Source organism: Ranitomeya imitator, chromosome 3 (assembly GCF_032444005.1).
Source record: "Ranitomeya imitator isolate aRanImi1 chromosome 3, aRanImi1.pri, whole genome shotgun sequence".
NCBI lineage: Eukaryota > Metazoa > Chordata > Amphibia > Anura > Dendrobatidae > Ranitomeya > Ranitomeya imitator.
The window spans coordinates 418,580,075-418,603,198 of NC_091284.1; the positions used below are offsets into that span (position 1 = coordinate 418,580,075).

Below are 23,124 nucleotides of genomic sequence, written 5' to 3' on the forward strand. Positions count from 1 at the left end.
GACGGCACGATTCGTGACGCTCCAGCATCGTAACAATATCGCTCCAGCGTCGTAGACTGCTGTCACACTTTGCAATGTACGACGCTGGAGCGATAATTTCATGACGTATGTGCGATGTAGAAGCCGTTGGTTACTATGCGCACATCGTATACAATATCGTGCACACCTTTGTTACACCATGCGATCATGCCGCCACAGCGGGACACTAGACGACGAAAGAAAGTTTCAAACGATCTGCTACGACATATGATTCTCAGCAGGGTCCCTGATCGCAGGAGCGTGTCAGACACAGCGAGATCGCTGGAACGTCACGGATATATCGCTGGAACGTCACAAATCGTGCCGTCGTAGCGATCAAAATGCCACTGTGTGACGGTACCCTTAGATGGACAATCCTGATTTAGCCTAACTTATCTTATAAACCATTCCGCAGTTCTCTCGTCCTCACGGGTAGCTTGCCAGTGAACGGTAATACCAATTTATGGGCAACACAAGATTCACAATAGTTAATGTCTGAGCTCACATTTTCCCTCTCACTATGTAGTAAGCTTTGCGCAGGTGAGAAAACATGCCTGGAAAACTCCCATGAACATTTCCAGCCATTAGATCTTGTGGTTCATGTGGGTACTAATGGACATCTCTAGATTCTGTTGAAGCGCCACTCCAGTGTTTCCACTAATGTAAGTTCCCTGACCTTAGTATTCTACTCACCAGCCGCTGTCTTCAGCTGTTCCCCTCACTGCTTCAGTCCTGCGCCGCCATCTTGTGACCACAACTTCTGACTGACTGGAAGTGAGAGGTAACGGTCACAAGCTCTGTGTGAGGCTGACAGCCTTGTTCTGGCTCTCATAGACTTACATTGAGTAGTGACTTCAGGTCTGTCCAACAAACACTGGAGCGATCCGGTAGGTCACAACCTGCAGAAGACCAAACAGAGGGACACTAAAAACAAAGAAAGACCGTGGCTGGAGAGTTTAAAACTAGGGCCGTGGAACTTGGTGACACCACACAAACTGTAAAATAAAAAAAAAATGCTAGAGTGGTGCTTTAAGTCCAGTCAAGGTAGATGTACCTTAATAATGTACAGAATCATTATAATATTAAAGTTAATCTGTCAGCAGGTTTTTGCTATCATCTAGGAGCAGCATGAGTAGGCAAAGAAACCCTGAACCCAGTGTGTCACTTAGTTTACTGGGTAATCAGAGTTTTTGGACTTGGCATGAAACAGCTGAGAAAGCTTAACCCCGTCCCCACCAGGCTCTGTATAGAAAGTGTTTATAGACAATGAGGTGATTATCACAGAAGTGGGCGGAGTCAGAACAGGAGGCAATAAGCACCTGGTGTTAAAACAATCATTGCAAGTAAAGGAAACTACAGGATTTGCAGAAATCTGTGTTTTAACCCCTACAGCATGCTGTCTTCAGATTACATATTATTATTATTTGTTATAGCGCCATTTATTCCATGGCGCTTTACATGTGAGGAGGGGTATACATAATAAAAACAGGTACAGTAATCTTAGCAAAAACCTGCTGACAGATTCCCTTTTATAACATATAATATATATATATATAGATATATATATATTATATCTCTGGTTTAAATAATTAAAAATACACATTCCCTTTTTAATGTTTAAATTTGTTTTAGGCTCATCCTTTTTTCAGACACATTAATTGGGAAGATCTCTTGGCTCGAAAGGTAGAACCTCCATTTAAACCACTTTTGGTAAGTTGTAAATAAAGGATTTTGTTTAACCCCTTAGTGACAGAGCCAATTTGGTACTTAATGACCAGGCCAATTTTTGCATTTCTGACCACTGTCACTTTATGAGGTTATAACTCTGGAACGCTTCAACGGATCCCGCTGATTCTGAGATTGTTTTTTCGTGACATATTGTACTTCATGTTAGTGGTAACATTTCTTCGATATTACTTGCGATTATTTATGAAAAAAAACGGAAATATGGCGAAAATTTTTAAAATTTTGCAATTTTCAAACTTTGTATTTTTATGCCCTTAAATCAGAGAGATATGTCACAAAAAATAGTTAATAAATAACATTTCCCACATGTCTACTTTACATCAGCACAATTTTGGAAACAAAGTTTTTTTTTGTTAGGGAGTTACAAGGGTTAAAAGTTGACCAGCAATTTCTCATTTTTACAACACCATTTTTTTTTAGGGACCACATCACATTTGAAGTCATTTTGAGGGGTCTATATGATAGAAAATAACGAAGTGTGACACCATTCTAAAAACTATACCCCTCAAGGTTCTCAAAACCACATTCAAGAAGTTTATTAACCCTTTACGTGCTTCACAGGAACTGAAACAATGTGGAAGGAAAAAATGAACATTTAACTTTTTTTTTTTGCAAACCTCTTAATTCAGAACCATTTTTTTTATTTTCACAAGTGTAAAAACAGAAATGTAACCATAAATTTTGTTACGCAATTTCTCCTGAATACGCCAATACCCCATATGTGGGGGTAAACAACTTTTTGGGCGCACCGCAGAACTTAGAAGTGAAGGAGCGCCGTTTTACTTTTTCAACGCAGAATTGGCTGGAATTGAGATCGGACGCCATGTCACATTTAGAGAGCCCCTGATGTGCCTAAACAGTGGAAACTCCCCACAAGTGACACCATTTTGGAAACTAGACCCCTTAAGGAACTTATCTAGATGTGTGGTGAGCACTTTGAACCCCCAAGTGCTTCACAGAAGTTTATAACGTAGAGCCGTGAAAACAAAAAATCGCTTTTCTTTACACAAAAATGATCTTTTCGCCCACAAATTCTTATTTTCACAAGGGTAACAGGAGAAATTAGACCACAAAAGTTGTTGTGCGATTTCTCCTGAATACGTCGATACCCCATATGTGAGGGTAAACCACTGTTTGGGCGCACCGCAGAGCTTGGAAGAGAAGGAGTGCCGTTTTACTTTTTCAATGTAGAATTGGCTGGAATTGAGATTGGACGCCATGTCGCGTTTGGAGAGCCCCTGATGTGCCTAAACAGTGGAAACCCCCCACAAGTGACCCCATTTTGGAAACTAGACCCCCCATGGAACTTATCTAGATGTGTGGTGAGAACCTTGAATGCCCAAGTGCTTCACAGAAGTTTATAATGCAGAGCCGTGAAAATAAAAAATATTTTTTTTTTCCACAAAAAAGATATTGTAGCCCCCAAGTTTTTATTTTCACAAGGGTAACAAGAGAAATTGGACTGCAATAGTTGTTGTCCAATTTATCCCGAGTACGCTGATGCGCCATATGTGGGGGTAAACCACTGTTTGGGCGCACGGCAGAGCTCGGAAGGGAAGGAGCGCCTTTTTGGAATGCAGACTTTGATAGAATGGTCTGTGGGCATTATGTTGCGATTGCAGAGCCCCTGATATACCTAAACTGTAGTAACCCCCCACAAGTGACCCCATTTTGGAAACTAGACCCCCCAAGGAACTTATCTAGATGTGTGGTGAGAACTTTGAATGCCCAAGTGCTTCACAGAAGTTTAGATTGCAGAGTCGTGAAAATAAATTTATTTATTTTTTCACAAAAAAGATATTGTAGCCCCCAAGTTTTTATTTTCACAAGGGTAACAAGAGAAATTGGACCCCAGAAGTTGTTGTCCAATTTATCCTGAGTACGCTGATGCCCCATATGTGGGGGTAACCCACTGTTTGGGCGCACGGCAGAGCTCGGAAGGGAGGGAGCACCATTTGACTTTTTGAGCGCAAAATTGGCTGTCGTGTTTGGAGACCCCCTGATGTACCTAAACAGTGGAAACCCCCCAATTCTAGCTCCAACCCTAACCCCAACACACCCCTAACCCTAATCCCAACCTGATCCATAATCCTAATCACTAACCCTAACCATAATCACAACCCTTACCCCAAAACAACCCTAATGTCAACCCTAACCATAACCCTAATCAAAACCCTAAATCCAACACACCCCTAATCCTAATCTCAACCCTAACCTCAAACCTAACCCTAATCCCAATACACCCCTAATCACAACCCTAACCTTAACCCTAATCCCAAGCGTAACCCTAATGCCAACCCTATCCCTAATACCAACCCTAATCCCAACTCTAACCCTAACTTTAGCCCCAACCCTAGCCCTAACTTTAGCCCCAACCCTAGCCCTAAGGCTACTTTCACACTTGCGTCGTTTGGCAATCCGTCGTTTTGGACAAGAAACGGATCCTGCAAATGTGCCCGCAGGATGCGTTTTTTGCCCATAGACTTGTATTGCCGATGGATCGTGACGGATGGCCACACGTCGCGTCCGTCGTGCACTGGATCAGTTGTGTTTTGGCGGAGCGTCGGCACAAAAAAACGTTCAATGAAACGTTTTTGTGTACGTCGCATCCGCCATTTCTGACCGCGCATGCGTGGCCGTAACTCCGCCCCCTCCTCCCCAGGACATAGATTGGGCAGCGGATGCGTTGAAAAACTACAGCTGCTGCCCACGTTGTGCACAATTTTCACAACGTGCGTCGGTATGTCGGGCCGACGCATTGCGACGGCCCCGTACCGACATAAGTGTGAAAGAAGCCTAACCCTAAATTTAGCCCCAACCCTAACCCTAAATTTACCCCCAACCCTAACCCTAAATTTAGCCCCAACCCAAACCCTATATTTAGCCCCAACCCTAGCCCTAACCCTAACCTAACCCTACCCCTAATTTTAGCCCCAACTGCTGTTCTCCTGCCGGCCGGCAGATGGAGACAGATGGCGGGCGCACTGGGCATGCGTCCGCCATGTTCTTCTGCCGGCGGCCAGGAGGAGCAGCAAGAGGATCCAGGGACCTAGGTGAGTATTGTAGGGTCCCCGAATCCCCCTATTTCTCTGTCCTCTGATGTGCGATCACATCAGAGGACAGAGAATTACACTTTACTTTTTTTTTTTTTTTTTTGCGATTGCCGGTAAACAGTTAATTACCGGCGATCGCAAAACAGGGGTCGGTAAAACCGACCCCGATCATGCTCTTTGGGGTCTCGGCTACCCCCGGCAGCCGAGACCCCAAAGATTCTCCCGGTGCCGGCCGGCGGGCGCACTGCGCATGCGCCCGCCATTTTAAAGATGGCGGCGCCCACCGGGAGACACGAGGAGCATCGGGGGAGCTAGGTGAGTACTGGGGGGCCACCTGGGACCCCTTTTCTCTGTCCTCCGATGTGCGATCACATCGGAGGACAGAGAAATTAAAAAGAGATCGCTTTTTTTTTTTTTTTTTTTTGCGATCGTCGGTAAACTGTTAATTACCGACGATCGCAAATGCGGGGTGGGTTAAAAAAACCCCAAATCATGTTCTCTGGGGTATCGGCTACCCCCGGCAGCCGAGACCCCGGAGAAAATCGGCCTGTGGGGGGCACTATTGACTTTTTCCACAGCGCCGTTAATTAACGGCGCTGTGGTTTAAGTACCCTTAGCGGCCGCCGTTAAAAGGCGTATCGGCGGTCACTAAGGGGTTAAATGTTTATGGGGACCAACAGCTAATGTATGTAAATAATGCAAAATGCTTAATTGTTTTAGATTACCAATGAATTGAACCCCTTCCCAACATAGTGTATATTATTACGTCCTATGGTGGGTCACCAAATATGGAGACTGTTTTGGCACTGAGGGCAAACCATATCCAGCAGATGCCAACTGTTATACATCTGGCCTTTGTAACAGCAGTGACCGGAACTTGCTCTGACCGTGCCATTTAAACCCTGCAAATTTAGGGTGCTGATAGGCTGTCATGGCAGACTGATCTGCTGATAGCCCATGGCTGCCATTGTTGTCGTCCTGCGAAGCCCAGTCTTTACAGGAGAATATTATTTTCTTCTATACTTCAATACTGTTGTATTGCAGTATATAGAACAAGCGATCTTAGGTTGAAGTCCCCCAAGGAGGCTAAAAATTAATTAGAAAAAAAAATGATAATATAAAATTTTTAAATTAAATTTAAAATTATGGTGCCAGGTCACTGTTATTGCACCGTGAATAACAATCTGGGAACTACACTTTTTTTTTTCACCATTTCACTGCACTTGGACATTTTTTTTCCCATTTTTTTATTTAGTTACCGTATATACTCGAGTATAAGCCGACCCGAGTATAAGCCGAGACCCCAAATTTTGCCACAAAAAACTGGGAAAACTTAATGACTCGAGTATAAGCCTAGGGTGGAAAATGCAGCAGCTACTGCTAAATTTAAAAATAAAAATAGATACCAATAAAAGTAAAATTAAATGAGACATCAGTAGTTTAACCCCTTCACCCTGAAGCCTGTTTTCAACGTCCTGACCAGGCCATTTTTTTTTTCAATTTTGACCACTGTCACTTTATGAGGTCATAACTCTGAAATGCTTCAAAGGATCCTGGTGATTCTGAGATTGTTTTCACGTGACATATTGTACTTTATGATAGTGGTAAAATTTCTTCAATTTGACTCGCGTTTATTTGTGAAAAAAAAATGGAAATTTGGCGTAAATTTTGCAATCTTTGCAATTTTTAAACTTTTAGTTATTATGCCCTTAAATTAGTCATATCATACTAAATGGTTAATAAATAACATTACCCACATGTCTGCTTTACATTAGCACAATTTTGGAAGCATATTTTTTTTTTTGTTAGGAAGTTAAAAGTTGACCAGCGATTTCTCATTTTTACAACAAAATTTGCAAAACCATTTTTTTGTAAGGGACCCCCCCTCACACTTGAAGTGACTTTGAGGGGCCTATATGACAGAAAATGTCCAAAAGTGACACCATTATAAAAACTGCACCCTTCAAGGTGCACAAAACCACATTCAAAAAGTTTATTAAACCTTCAGGTGCTTCAGGCCGGCCTCACACTCAGCGCATAAAAATACGGTTTGTAATTTACGGCCGTAATACGCAGAAAAGTCCCATATATATATATGTATATATATATATATATATATATATATATATATATATATATATATATATATATATATATATATATATATATATATATATATATATATATATATATATATATATATATATATATATGTATATATGTATGTATATATATATATGTATATATATATGTATATATATATGTGTGTATATATATATATATATATATATATATATATATATATATATATATATATATATACATACATACATACATACATACATACATACATACATACATACATACATACATACATACATACATATATATATATATATATATATATATATATATATATATATATATATATATATATATATATATTCTATCTCATACAGCACTAGATAGCTTAAAAGCCAGTAATTCAATTGCCGGTTTTTCCTATCTCCTTCTCAAACCCGACATGATATGAGACATGGTTTACATACAGTAAACCATCTCATATCCCTTTTTTTTGCATATTCCACACTACTAATGTTAGTAGTGTGTATGTGCTAAATTTGGGCGCTCTAGCTATTAATTCAAAGGGTTAAATCGCTGAAAAATTGGCGTGGGCTCCCGCGCAATATTCTCCGCCAGAATGGTAAAGCCAGTGACTGAGGGCAGATATTAATAGCCTGTAGAGGGTCCATGGTTATTGACCCCCCCCCCCGCTAAAAACATCTGCCCCCAGCCACCCCAGAAAAGGCACATCTGGAAGATGCGCCTATTCTAGCACTTGGCCACTCTCTTCCCATTCCCGTGTAGCGGTGGGATATGGGGTAATGAAGGGTTAATGTCACCTTGCTATTGTAAGGTGACATTAAACCAGATTAATAATGGAGAGGCGTCAATTATGACACCTATCCATTATTAATCCAATAGTTTGAAATGGTTAAAAAAAACACACATACACACACACATTATTACAAAGTATTTTAATGAAATAAATACACAGGTTTTTGTAATATTTTATTAGACTGGTAATCCAGCTGAAGACCCTCGTTCTGTAAAAAAGGCAAAATAAAAAACCAACAATATCCCATACCTTCCGTCGTTCTCACGTCCAACGATGTAAATCCATCTGAAGGGGTTAACTAATTTTACAAGCAGGAACCTGCTAATGCAGCTGTGCTCCTGCCAATAAAACCCCAGCGAATGAATCGAATGTAGGTCAATAACCTGTAGTTACCTTCAGTTGCGGTGATGCGCCCTCTGCTGGATGTCCTCATATGAACTCGAGCGTGGGAAAATATTCTGAAAAGTTCCCAGGCTCGAGTTCATATGAGGACATCCAGCAGAGGGCTCACTGTGAGACCGCACGATCCTGCCCGCAGAGCAGTACTAGTACGGCACTTGTCGGGAAGGGGTTAAGTGTTTTTAATATCCATATTGAATCGGGAGCCCCATATAATGCTCCATACAGTTTATGATGGGCCCCATAAGATGCGTCATATTAAAATATGCCCCATACAATGCTGCACAAATGTTGATTATGACCCCATAAGATGCTTCATAGGCACATTTGCCCCGTATAATGCTCCACAAATGCTGATTATGGCCCCATAAGATGCTCCATAGACACATTTGCCCCATATAATGCTGCACATGGCCCCATACAGATATTTGCCCTATATAACGCTGCACATGGCCCCATAAGATGCTCCGTACAGACATTTACCCCATATGCTGTTGCTGCGATTTATAAAAAAAAAAATGACACTCACCTCTCAGACCCCCGGCACTTGCTATATTCACCGGTCTGTGTTCCACCGACGGCCGCCGCTGTGTCTTCCCCGTCCTGTGCACTGACGTTCAGGCAGAGGGCGGCGCGCACACTAATCGTGTCACCGCGCCCTCTGACCTGAGCGTCAATGCAGAGGATGGGGAAGACACAGCGGCGGCTGTCGGTGGAACGGTGAACAGGTGAATATCGCGCACTGCGTTATACTCACCTGCTCCTGGCGCTGTGCAGTCCCTGGTTCTCCGGCGCCGGCAGCTTCTTCTTGTAGTGAGCGGTCATATGGTATCGCTCATTACAGTAATGAATATGCGGCTCCACACCTATGGGAGTGGAGCCGGGTCCATATTCATTACTGGAATGAGCGGTACCATGTGACCGCTCACTACAAAAAGAAGCTGCCGGCGCCGGAGGACCAGGGACGTGCAGGGACCGCGCCAGGAGCAGGTGAGTATGATTAGACCGCTGCCGCTCACCCTCCCCTGCCGACCCCTGGGTATGACTCGAGTATAAGCAGAGAGGGGCAATTTCAGCCTAAAAAGAAAACGGCCTGAAATTCTCGGCTTATACTCGAGTATATTCGGTATATGATACAGTGGGTGGTGTCATTCCATATAGAAGGAAAAATAAAGTGTATATGGCATTTGTATAAAGGGGAGATAAAAAACAAGCGCAAAAATGGCCAAAGCAGTAAGGGGTACGAAACTGACAAACTGAAGATTGCATTGGTGCCATTTGTCTCTTTAAAGGCGTTTTCCTATTTTAAGCTACAAGTTTAGTCACTCTGTGACTGCAGACTTGTGAATCCTCACACTGCTCTCTGTGAGGATTCTCTGGTGCCAGCAGCGAGTGGTCATTTGACCATAAGTATGCCTTTTGCATATTTACAACCACATTCCAACTAGACTATATCTGGCCTTGCTCAAAACACTTAAATTGAGTGAGGATGGATTCAGTCTAGTCTGCATGTATCCACAGGTAAGCAAATCACGTTGCACGTAATGTGAGGATTCACAAGCCTGCAGTAGTTGTTGTTTTAGACAGGACAAATATATATATATATATATATATATATATATATATATATATATATATATATATATATATATATATATATATATATATATATATATATATATATTACTAGACTGTGGCCCGATTCTAACGCATCGGGTATTCTAGAATATGCATGTCCCCGTAGTATATATACAATGATGATTCCAGAATTCGCGGCAGACTGTGCCCGTCGCTGATTGGTTGAGGCAACCTTTATGACATCATCGTCGCCATGGCAACCATTATGACATCTACGTCGATACTGTGCCCGTCTCTGAATCAGAAACGTGGGATTTCTACATCCTTTATGACATCATCGTCGCTGTGCCCGTTGCTGATTGGTCGAGGCCTGGCGGCCTCGACCAATCAGAGATGTGGGATGTCTACGTCCTTTATGACCTCATCGTCGCTGTGCCGGTCGCTGATTGGTCGAGGCCGCCAGGCCTCGACCAATCAGAGACGCGGGATTTCCAAGACAGACAGACAGACGGAAAAACCCTTAGACAATTATATATATAGATTTTTTTTTTCTTCTGTAAAGCAATCTGAGGAAGATGTGAGCCAATTTGATTCAAAGTTTACACGACAAACCCCTGTAGACAGTCCAGATGATGCCACTCTCAGTGAAAGTGCCAACCAAGTGTTTGTGGTAAGTTAACCCCTTTTGAATGTTAGATTTTGTCTTAAGCAGTGTTTCCCCCTCCCCACACTTGTTAAAGGGAATCTGTCAGCAAGGTTCTGCTATGTAATCTGAGAGCACCATTATGTAGACGAAGCGCAGATTCCAGCATTATCACTTACTAGGCTGTGTTTTGCTGTATCAATACTGTTAGTGTTTTATAAGCAGAAGATTATCACTATAGGACTGGGTGTCTTGTGCCTCTTGGTCCAACCACTCACCCCCACTCCACTGATTAGCAGCTCTGTCATTATACAATACTAGCTGAAGAGCCCGGCGTTGCCTGGGCATAGTAAATATCTGTGGTTAGTTATAGCACCTCACGTCTCTTATTTTCCCATCATGCCCCTCATTTTCTCCCTTACACCTCTCATTTTCTCCGTTACACCTCTCAATTTCCCCCTCACTCCTCTCATTCCCCCCTAACACTTGTCATTTCGACCTCACATCTGTCATTTTCCGATCACTCCACTATTTTCCCTCTCACTCCTCTCATTTTTCACTCACACCTTTTCATTTTGACCTCACACCCCTCATTTTGACCTCAGTATATACATGTTTGTAATCTCCCTTATATATAGTATACACCTGTATGTCATCTCCTGTATATAGTATATACCTGTATGTCATCTCCCCTGTAAATAGTATATACCTGCTGTATGTCATCTCCTACTGTATATTGTATATACCAATGTGCCATCTCCTCCTGTATATATTATATACCTGTATGTCATCTCTTCTATATATACTATATACCTGTATGTCATCTCCTATATATAGTATATACCTGTATGTCATCTCCTGTATATAGTATATACCTGTATGTCATCTCCCCTGTATATAGTATATACCTGCTGTATGTCATCTCCTCCTCTATATACCTGTGTCATCTCCTCTTTTATATAGTATATACCTGTGTCATCTCCTCCTGTATATAGTATATACGTGTGTCATCTCCTCCTGTATATAGTATGTACCTGTAAGTCATCTCCTCCTGTATATAGTATATACCTGTGTATCTGCTCCTGTATATAGTATATACGTGTCATCTCCTCCTGTATATAGTATATACCTGTATGTCCTCTCCTCCTGTATATAGTATATACCTGTGTCATCTCCTCCTGTATATAGTATATACCTGTGTCATCTCCTCCTGTATATAGTATATATCTGTGTGTCATCTCTCCTGTATATAGTATATACCTGTGTGTCATCTCGTCCTGTATTAGACCGCGTTCACACGTTATTTGGTCAGTATTTTTACCTCAGGATTTGTAAGCTAAATTGGCAGCCTGATAAATCCCCCGCCAACAGGAAGCCCTCCCCCCTGGCAGTATATATTAGCTCACGCACACGCATAATTGACAGGTCATGTGCCTGACAGCTGCCATATTTCCTATATGGTACATTTGTTGCTCTTGTAGTTTGTCTGCTTATTAATCAGATTTTTGTTTTGAAGGATAATACCAGACTTGTGTGTGTTTTAGGGCGAGTTTCATGTGTCAAGTTGTGTGTGTTGAGTTGCATGTGGCGACATGCATGTAGCGACTTTTGTGAGATGAGTTGTGTGGCGACATGCGTGTAGCAACTTTTTGTGTGTCGAGTTGCATGTGACAGGTTAGTGTAGCAAGTTGTGTGCAGCAAGTTTTGCGCGTGGTGAGTTTTATGTGTGGTGCGTTTTGAGTATGTGCAAGTTTTGTGTGAGGCAACTTTTGCATGTGGCAATTTTTCCGCGTGTGCAAGTTTTGCATGTGGCGAGTTTTCCATGAGGTGAGTTTTGCACGTGAGTTTTGCGTGAGCCTAGTTTTGCATGTGGCGAGTTTTGCGCGTGCAAGTTTTGAGCGGCGACTTTTGTTTCGACTTTTATGTGGCGAGGTTGGTGTATGTGTCGTGAAATGTGTGCTGAGGGTGGTATATGTGTTCAAGCACGTGGTAGTGTGTGGCGCCTTTTGTGTGTGTGTTCATATCCCCGTGTGTGGTGAGTATCCCATGTCGGGGCCCCACCTTAGCAACTGTACAGTATATATTCTTTGGCGCCATCGCTCTCACTCTTTAAGTCCCCCTTGTTCACATCTGGCAGCTGCCAATTTGCCTCCAACACTTTTCCTTTCACTTTTTCCCCATTATGTAGATAGGGCAAAATTGTTTGGTGAATTGGAAATCGCGGGGTTAAAATTTCACCTCACACCATAGCCTATGACGCTGTCAGGGTCCAGACGTGTGACTGTGCAAAATTTTGTGGCTGTATCTGCGACGGTGCAGATGCCAATCCCATACATACATACATACATACATACATACATACATACATACATACATTCAGCTTTATATATTAGATAAACAGAAAGCTGTAGTGTGTACAGGGTTAACATCTGAGCTCTCCTGAATTTGCAGCAGAGAAAACTGTGAATCTATCATAACTTCTGTGCCCAGAAAACTAAGTGATACATGGCTGGAATCAGTATCTCTGTCTCTACCTCACACTGCTATTGGATTGCATAGCAAAACCTACGGACTGATTCCCTTTAACAAATCATTGTTTGGAAAGTAACATATTTGAGCCAAGCTGTAGTATAAAAGGCATTGACTGTTTTGTAATGCATTTTTGTTCAGAACACTTTATACGAAGAATTGCAAGTTTTAAAAGTTCTAATTTCTTTCACAATTGTGTATGTAAATGTTTTTGAGTACATGAATAAGGTTGCTGTCCTTTCTGCTGTCCTTTCTTCCCTCCCAGGGTGTCCCCAGTTGGCCTCTCATGGTCTTGAGTTGGCAACGTACACCACTATACTGTACATAGCATTCACTTGCACAGCAGCAATACTTCAGATACACTCCTTGCCCATTGTGTACTTGTAATTTTTAGTTGAAACCCATCAATTATAAGGAAAGAAGTCAGAAAGTATCTGTTTACTTGTTTGATAACTATCTGATTGTAATCTGTAGGGATTTACATATGTGGCTCCTTCTGTACTTGAAAGTGTAAAAGAGAAGTTTTCTTTTGAACCAAAAATTCGGTCTCCTCGTCGATTCATTGGCAGCCCAAGGACGCCTGTGAGGTAATGTTGTAGTTTTTTTTTTCTCCACCAATCTTGTTTAGCATTTTTGCTTATGATTAATTTACTTAAGAATAAATAATATACAGACACAACAGTGTATCATCACCTGACCGGAGCCCTCCATTCAGATTCTGTTCTCTTACCATGTTACCTTGAAGGATTTCTTTGGGTCACAGAAAAAATGACAACTTTAGTATGTCTGCCCCTTACAAATACACTGATATAAAGCTGCCTGCACACTGCATTTGTGGCCACTGTCAGACCTATGTACACCAGGCTTTTGGTTGACAGTCTTGATCGATGCATTAGTATCTGACCACTATACGGACTCCTTGCAAATTTTGCAGTGGTCTCCTCTATAGGAAAGAGCAGTCAAAGGGAACCTATCATGTTAAAAAAAAAAAAACACCATTAACCTACAGATATGGCAGTTAAAGGGAACCTGTCGCCCCCAAAATCGAAGGTGAGCTAAGCCCACCAGCATCAGGGGCTTATCTACAGCATTCTGGAATGCTGTAGATAAGCCCCCGAGGTATCCTGAAAGATGAGAAAAAGAGGTTAGATTATACTCACCCATGGGCGGTCCCGGTACGATGGGTGTCGTGGTCCGGGGCCTCCCATCTTCTTACGATGACGTAAGAGGCCCGGCGCCTGTGCACTGCAGTACTTTGCTCTACCCTCAACAGGGCAGACAAAGTATGCCTGCGCCAGAGCCGCAGCATGAAGACAAGAAGAGGACGTCATCGTAAGAAGATAGGAGGCCCCGGACCGCGACTCCTATCGGACCAGACCGCAGCAGGACCACCCCTGGGTGAGTATAATCTAACCTCTTTTTCCCATCTTTCAGGATACATCGGGGGCTTATCTACAGCATTACAGAATGCTGTAGATAAGCCCCTGATGCTGGTGGGCTTAGCTCATCTTCGATTTTGGGGGTGACAGGTTCCCTTTAATCTCCACGTTGGTGGTGTTCTGAAGCCATGCAGCCGCCGCACAGAATTCCAGACTGCCAGAAGGAAAAAAGTTAATTTCCTCCCACCAGTCAGGCTTTCCCAGCGTGGTGGCCACACGGCTTCAGAATGTTATTAACCTGCAGATTAACCAGATATCTACAGTTTTAATAATGTTTTTGACCTAATAATCTCCATTTTTTTTAAAATTGAATGCAGACACAAATTAAAGGGGGACACAAAAACACTCTTATGGCTTCATCTGGTGAATCTGGTACTGGGGAGAATGTTAAAGCATATGCCTGGAGCCTTTTCCGGCCTAGAAGTTCAGCTAAGTGCACAATTCAGTGTGCAATTAGCCTTTAGGCTAGGTTCACATTGTGTTAATGGGTGTCCGCTAGCGGACTCCGTTACATGCCGCAATTGTCGCAATTAGCGCTATGTAACGGATCCGTTAGCGCACCCATTGACTGCAATGTGCTAACGGATCTCTAGCGCATCGCTAGCGCATGCCATTTTTGGCATGCGCTAGCGATGTCCCGTTAGTTTTGGACGGACCGCGGACGCTCCTTGCAGCGTCTGAGGTCCGTTCCTCGCTAGCACAGATTGGGTATCTGCGCTAGCGGGATCGCCAAACGCGATCTCTTTTGGGACATTGCATTAGCGTAATCCGCTAGCGTATGTGCTAAACGGATTGCCCTAACGCAATGTGAACCTAGCCTTGTACTATGTGTGCACAATGTTTGTGCCATTTACTTTTGTGCATGTTGCCAAATTAGTTCATGGTTTAGAGGCAGGATTTTGAACTGTCTTTTTGGGGTGACCATCACTGATAATTTAAAGGGTCTCTGTCAGCACTGAATGACTGTTCAAAACCAAGTACAGGTGTTCGGTGCATCATGGCAGGGCCAACCATTTAAATACACCTTCCCTCCTACTTTTCCGTCTCTCTACCCTTCTCTAGCTCTAGTTCATTTTCTCCGCAGAGCGTTAAGCTGCGTGCAGGCGTCGGCCAGCATTATAACGCTATTAACCTGCAGACTAACCCCATATCTGCAGGGTTCCTAACTTATTCAGTGGACGGAAGGCCCAGATATGTGACAATGCAGACTTCTGTATGGACTAGAAATATCTGTCCACTACTCTATGCCATAGAGTAAAAAATGCATGGTACCATCACATAACATACTATCCTATATCCCTCAATGCATGCTAAATAGACTTTTGGTGTATGTTTTGCTATGTCACTTAACTGTAATTACTCTGTCGCCTCATTGGGGGACACAGGACCATGGGTGTTATGCTGCTGTCCACTAGGAGGCGACACTATGCATAATCTTCAGCAAAAAGTCTTACTTTGTGATGACAAAGAGCCTTTGAATGTGTATAAAATGAAAACAAGAAAACTTGTGTAAAGTTGCTTATCCTAATAAGAGGATTTTTATTGCGTAAATGCTAAATAAAGGCTAATGTACCCTACTATCGGATCTTGAGAATTTATGTTTTATATGATTCAGAAAATTGTAGCAATTACTAAATTCACAAAGTTCGCTTGGCAGCGATTTGACATTCCTTTCCGGTTAAATTTTTCAGCCCTGTGAAGTTTTCCCCTGGGGATTTCTGGGGACGAGGAACAGCTGCTGGAGTCACCAATGCGCAAGCACCTGCTGATTTCCGAATGGAAACAAGTGGTGTGGAACAAATGGATGTAACAGTAAGCGGAGAAGCCTCAGCACCCTTACCAATCAGACAGTCTAACGTGGGGCCATACAAGAAGCAAACTTATCCGTTGATCCCTAAACGACCGGAACATCTACGTATGAATCTATGACATTGTAGTGTTTCCTGACACGTTGACTTGTACAGGTGGTGAAACCAACGGACATAAACCTAACTGAAGCAAAACAAAATATATAGGTTCTGGGTTCTTTTTCAGCTTCCCATGAGTGGGAAAGTGAAATGTAGTCCTGCTTACTGCATGGATCAGTTTGGCAAGATTAAGGTGCGAACGTATAATTTTTAAGATATAATATATATATGCTCAAATATATATATATATTTCAATCAGTGGTGCAAAAAAGCAGAATAGGAAACTACAATCAGAAATAGAGACCCAGCATACTTTCAATGCCATAGTTGAAAAATGAACATATTTTCTCAAGGATTTCACCTTACTTTACACGTTTACATTTTTTTAAAATATCACCATAAAATGAGTTCAATGGATGGAAAATATGATTCTGCGAGGACAATAAGTCGTGTTTCAAGTAACAGAAAATGTGTTGTCTTAAAAGCTAAAATGTGTTTTGCACAGAATGATTGAACATGTAGGAGTTTCTTGAACCAAAACACAGTTGCCATGCATAATATTGAACTTCCCTAATGCCATGTTGGATCGGGCTAGTTCTACCCAGAAACCATTGGCAGTCTTCCATTGTGTTTTGGGAAATACATGCATTGGGGTGACTTCTGCATCAGTGTGTGATTTCTTGCAATTGTAACGAGTTGCTTTGCGGTTCAACAATAGAAAATGAGTATTGACGGCTTCAATCAAATCCAAGGCACATGTGAACCTTGACACTGGAGTGTTACATACTACCAGTAATGTATTCCTTTGCTATTTTATCTTTTCCTTTTCTCTTCCTCCATATATTAAGCTTTCTCTGCTGTTAGAAGAACTTGAAATGCTGGGGCTTTCCGATTGTAAAAGTATTATATGGCCTTTCTACTTGTGTCTTCCATAGATGGGGAATACTTTCCCTTGACCAAGGGAATGTTATCACACTGCTGGTCTTGGATTCTGTATGAATGGTTTAACTCTTTGGCTTATAGGTACAAAGAAATAAAGGTAACTTTACCTTAACTGCCTTAACAAAGCAATTTTGTGAACATCTTTGAGAAGGTAAATCATGATCACTTTTGTATTGTACACTTAATGGCATCACATAAGTGTTTTACTTATCTACTTGTATTCATGTAATAAAGCTCATTAAGACTGGAATATGGTAGCATCACCTGAATCTGCCACACACAACCTTCAACCCATAGTTGAGCCTAGGAAACAAGCCATACCAATGTTTATGTATCGATGTCACTGATTGAATAAAGAAAGCATCCATTTGGTGCAATTGGCATTGTAGCTATTGCTATTTGTTTCATGTATGATGCCCAACCTACCACACTCACAACCATGTCAAAAACTGGCACCCTACCACAGCTTCTATAAAATTACCTGTTGGAGACCGGCCAATCATCTGCTGTATGTTTTAATTTTCAATGCATATAATAAACTCTGTAATATGTGGACCCATACCAGAGAAGGTACAGTTGAGTAGCTTGCAAGCACAAAGGGGAGCTATTGTTGCACCCAAAAAATGGATAAATGTATACATTGGACTGTAAAGGACTGCTATGCAGTATACAGCTGAAGCACTAATGGGTTCATTTGTATTTGACTTTTATTTCACACTCATCATTTCCAGTAGAGTTTAGTGTGCTGTAATGATGAGCACTTCTTACATTAGAAAATGTTCAATATGGGTTGTAGTTTAGACCAATTCCTATATTACTGTGTTAATCAAAGAAAATCTAGGTTTGCGCCTTACTTTGACAATGATTGAGAAGACTGCTTTTATGCCAAATTTTAAAGAGCTTTAGTTTATATTTCAGATATTTATATACTTACAAAATCTTTGCTAGCACAATAGTCAAGGAAAACTCCACCCAAAACCCGAGTGTCAGGTTTAGTCAGCTTTAGTCTCTTGGAGTCACTGTACTCTGTTTTACCACTGGTAGGTCGTCAATGGTTTAAACATTTGTTACAATCTTCTTCTGGACATTTCTATGAATAAAGATTCATATTCTGTAGGCAAATCCAATCATAGCGACGTTTATTCTGTATATATTGGATGAGTGTTATTTACAGATATCACTAACAATTACCGGTAGTTTACTGATTTTCTGAATGTAAATTCTAGATCAGTGAATCGATTCGCAAGACACAGGTTCAGAAGTCAGGTCAATATTTAGTGGCTACTTGACAGGAACCCTGTGAACCACCTCATACCTAAAGATACCCGTGGCTCCTCTTTCGACTAGCCAGTCTGATAGGAGGCGGCTCACAGGGCTCCCATCCAGTTGCCACAACATACTGACTTGATTGCCAGAACAGGGTTTTGCAAATGTATTTGTTCATCTCTAATGTAGACTAAATGTTACAATTTCTTAGAAACTAATAAATCATTAGTGTTCTTGCTAAATGTACATGGACCTATACCCACTTTCACTCTGAAAAACATGGGCATACACACTTTCTGGGTGGGAGAAATGGCAAGTACAATATTGGCAGGTGGGGTTAAAAGCAGATACCAGAATGTTTGCTTTTGGTGTGGAGTTTTCCTTTCATGAAAGCTATTTTACAGAATGATTGCTTTTAAAACGTTGGATGTGTTGTTTTGTGAAGCAAACATACTGTTTAATAGCAGATGTGATGCCTATATTAGAAATAAGTATTGACCGTATTCAGTTCCTTGATTTTTATTTATGATTTTTATATAAATTTGGTTTTTATAACCTCATTTGACTTCCCCTGCTGCAAATTGTAAACAGATGTGTGTTTTATCTATTTTCCCTAATAAATAACATATGACTGCCACAAAATTATCAGGTGGGTGTGAACACTTGTTCTTTGCTTTTTGTTCATTCTTTTACCAATGTAATACATAATTGCTAATCACTGTTGGTGGCAATTAGAAATCCACACACTTCTATTGAGTATTCCCATGTTGGATATTTAAATAGCCACAGTTGTTTCAATAAACCACAGCTCATCTTACAGCCAATGTATTAACTAAATTGTATAGTACCTTATTTGTCCAAAATTATGTTTTTAGCTAAATAAAATCCCTCCAAAGCTTGGTGTCTCCCTTCTAACTTGCGGTTCACTGCCTATTGTAAAGTGTAATCTGTGTAGCAGTAGATATGCCGAGCCATTTACAAAAAGTGGTGTGGGGCAGGCCTTCCTCTCTGCTCTTGCTCTTCTGTCTGTCAAACTGCAAACAGTCATAACCAAGAGGCAGCCTTGCAGTTGGAGGAACAGAAGCCATTTCACAATGGTAGTCATTCTGGGATGCTGATTTATAGGAAATAACTCAATCAAGTTACAAAGAATGGGAATTGGACAGTTTGAACATATTTTACGGCTCTTTGCACCAAAAGCAGGTTTGAAGTGTTATTTTACAAATTGATCTAAAGCAAATTAGTCACCTCGAGAAATGCCATTTATCTGCCGATATAGGTTTAATCGGCAGGTAAATGGTGTCTAAACCTTTTGTAGCTGACTTACTGGAAGCGCGGCAACAGGTTTAAAATTACAATTTAGGGTAATCACTCCCAGCACTTTCACAGCCTGCGCTGCAGCATGTGTGTGCAGCGCAGGCTGTCAATCAGTGCGCCGGGGCGATTACAGCCCCCTGCTCGCAGTAAACTGGCTACACAGGGGTTTGAACGCCATTTATGTGCATATTAACCCTTTTCCGACATGTGCAGTGTGTATATAGACACGTCATGGAAGGGAAGGACTTCCTGACTAATGCACTATATATACCTCGGGGTCGCCAGGTGTTCCAGCCAGCGTACATCACAGATGACATCCGGCTCTCACTACTCCCTGCAGTTTAGCCCACTAACTGCTGCGATAAATACAGAGGGCCCGATTGTTGGCATGGTGACCTGTACTAAGTAAAAAAAATATATAATTTTTTTTTGCAGAAAAGATAAAAATAATGTTGATAGCACTCACCGGTCCTTAAAACTTCATGCTTTATTCAAATACCTAAAACATCGTGGCTAGGAGAACAGGTTAATCGGGTATACGAGTCAGTGCTGTCAGCACTGGCTCGCACATCCGATTAACCTGTTCTCCTAGCCACGATGTTTTAGGTATTTGAATAGAGCATGAAGTTTTAAGGACCGGTGAGTGATATCTACATTATTTTTCTCTCTTCTGCACACACCATGTCTTGTTTTCCTGGATGAGCACCCGGAGTCCACAGGTGCGGTCTAACAAAGAGGGTAACAACTGTGACTGTTGAGTCTCGCCCAGTAGTGGTGCCCTCAAACTACCTCTTTTCTCTTTTATATATATTTTTTTGTAATTGCCAAATTAAGAAGAAAAGAAAAAAATATATACATATACACTACTGTTCAAAAGTTTAGGGACACTTAGAAATTTCCTTTTTTTTTTTTTAATAATGAAAAGCCGTTTTTTTCCAATGAAGCTAACATTAAATGATTCAGAAATAAATTCTATACATTGTTAATGTGGTAAATGACTATTCTAGCTGCAAACGTCTGGTTTGTAGTGCAATATCTTCATAGGTGTATAGAGGCCCATTTCCAACAACCATTACTCCAGTGTTCATATGGTACTTTGTGTTTGCTAAATGTGTAAGAAGGCTAATGGATGGTTAGAATACCCTTGAAAACCCTTGTGCAAGTATGTTAGTACAGCTGAAAACAGTTTGGCTGATTAAAAAAACATATAAACCTGACCTTCCTTTTGAGCTAGTTGAGAATCTGGAGCATTACATTTGTTGGTTCTGTTAAACTCTCAAAATGGCCAGAAAAAAAAGAACTTTCATGTGAAACTTGACAGTCTATTCTTGTTCTTTGAAATGAAGGCTATTCCATGCGAGAAATTGCCAAGAAACTGAATATTTTCTACAATGGTGTGTTCTACTCCCTTCAGAGGAGAAAGAGAAGTGGGAGGCCCCGCTGCCAACTGAGCAACAAGACAAGTACATTAGAGTCTGTAGTTTGAGAAATCGACGCCTTACTGGTCCTCAACTGGCAGCTTCATTAAATAGAACACGTAAACACGTGTCAACGTCTACAGTGAAGAGGCGACTCTGGGATGCTGGCCTCCAGGGCAGAGTGGCAGAGAAAAATATGAGACAGGCTAATAAAAGGAAAATTATTAATATGGCCAATAGAACACAGACATTGGACAGAGGAAGATTGGAAAAAAGTGTTATGGGCAGACAAATCCAAGTTTGAGGTGTTTGGATCACACACAAGAACATTTGTGAGACACAGAACAACTGAAAAGATGGTGGAAGAGTGTCTGATGCCATCTGTCAAGCATGGTGGAGGTAATTAATGGTCTGGGGTTGCTTCGGTGCTGGTAAAGTGGGGGATTTGTATAAGGTAAAAGGGATTTTGAATAAGGAAGGCTATCATTCCATTTTGCAACGCCATGCCATACCCTGTGGACAGTGCTTGATTGGAGCCAATTTCATCCTACAACAGGACAATGACTCAAAGCACACCTCCAAATTATGCAAGAACTATTTAGGGAAGAAGCAGGCAGCTGGTATTCTATCTGTAATGGAGTGGCCAGTGCAGTCACCAGATCTCAGCCCCATTGAGCTGTTGTGGGAGCAGCTTGACCGTATGGTACGCAAAAAGTTCCCATCAAGCCAAACCAACTTGTGGGAGGGGATTCTGGAAGCATGGGGTGAAATTTCTCCACATTACCTCAGCAAATTAACTGCTAGAATGCCAAAGGTCTGCAATGCTGTAATTGCTGCAAAGAAAGCATTCTTTGACGAAAGCAAAGTTTGAAGGAGAAAATTATTTAAAATAAAAATCTTTTTTTCGAACCTTGTCAATGTCTGGACTAGATTTTCAATTCATTTGGCAACTCATTTGATTAATAAAAGTATGAGTTTTCATGGAAAACACAATTGTCTGGGTGACCCTAAACCTTTGAATGGTAGTGTAATATATTGCCCAGTCACGTAGTATATTGCTCAGACACGTAGTACATTGCCCAGCTATGTAGTATATTGCCCAGCTACGTAGTATATTGCCCAGACACGTACGTATGTAACAGGTTAAAAAGTTAAAATAAAAAATAAACATACTCACCTTCCGAGGGAGCCCTTGTAGTCCTGTCGCCTGTGTGCGGTGCACGCGGCAGTTTCCGGTCCCAGGGTTGGATGAGAGCAGGACCTGTGATGACGTCGCGATCACATGACCGTGACATCATGGAAGGTCCTTCTTGCATACCATCCTTGGCCCCGGAACCTGCCGCTTGCAATGCCGAGGAGTGGACGCGACGACGGAGGGTGAGAATAGCAGGTTTTTTGTTTTTTTAATTATTTTTAACATTACATTTTTTTTTTTTTAACTATTGATGCTGCGTAGGCAGCATCAATAGTAAAAAGTTGGGGACACACAGGGTTAATAGCAGCGGTTACAGAGTGCGTTACCCGCGGCATAACGCGGTCCGTTACCGCTGGCATTAACCCTGTGTGAGCGGTGACCGGAGGGGAGTATGCGGGCGCCGGGCACTGACTGCGGGGAGTAAGGAGCGGCCATTTTCTCCCGGACTGTGCCCGTCGCTGATTGGTCGTGACTGTTTTGCCGTGACCAATCAGGGACTTGGATTTCCATGATCGACAGGCCGCGACCAATGAATATCCGTAACAGACAGACGGAAGTGACCCTTAGACAATTTTATAGTGTGTGTATATATATATTAACAAATAAAGGGAACACTAAAATACCACATCCTAGATATCTCTGAATTAAATATTCCAGATGCAAATTTTTATTCATTGCATAGTGGAATGTGTCCAGATCAGTAAAACATAATAATTATCCATGTAAATCAAAATGAATATCCCATGGAGGTCTGGACTTGGAATGATACTCAAAT

At 41.6% G+C, this 23,124-nt stretch overlaps 1 protein-coding gene across 2 annotated transcripts in view; it reads left to right on the top strand.

Annotated features, from left to right (window-relative positions):
• RPS6KB1 (ribosomal protein S6 kinase B1) overlaps nt 1-19,318 on the top strand; it is a 113,161-nt gene extending 93,843 nt beyond the window's left edge. For both annotated transcript variants that reach the window (XM_069757195.1, XM_069757194.1), the window contains exons 12-15: nt 1,651-1,728; nt 10,256-10,363; nt 13,340-13,452; nt 15,996-19,318. In XM_069757195.1, coding sequence (XP_069613296.1) covers nt 1,651-1,728; nt 10,256-10,363; nt 13,340-13,452; nt 15,996-16,233 — 537 coding nt within the window. In that variant the 3' untranslated portion in view covers nt 16,234-19,318. The remainder of the gene's footprint in view (nt 1-1,650; nt 1,729-10,255; nt 10,364-13,339; nt 13,453-15,995) is intronic.
• The last annotated feature ends 3,806 nt before the right edge of the window (nt 19,319-23,124 follow it).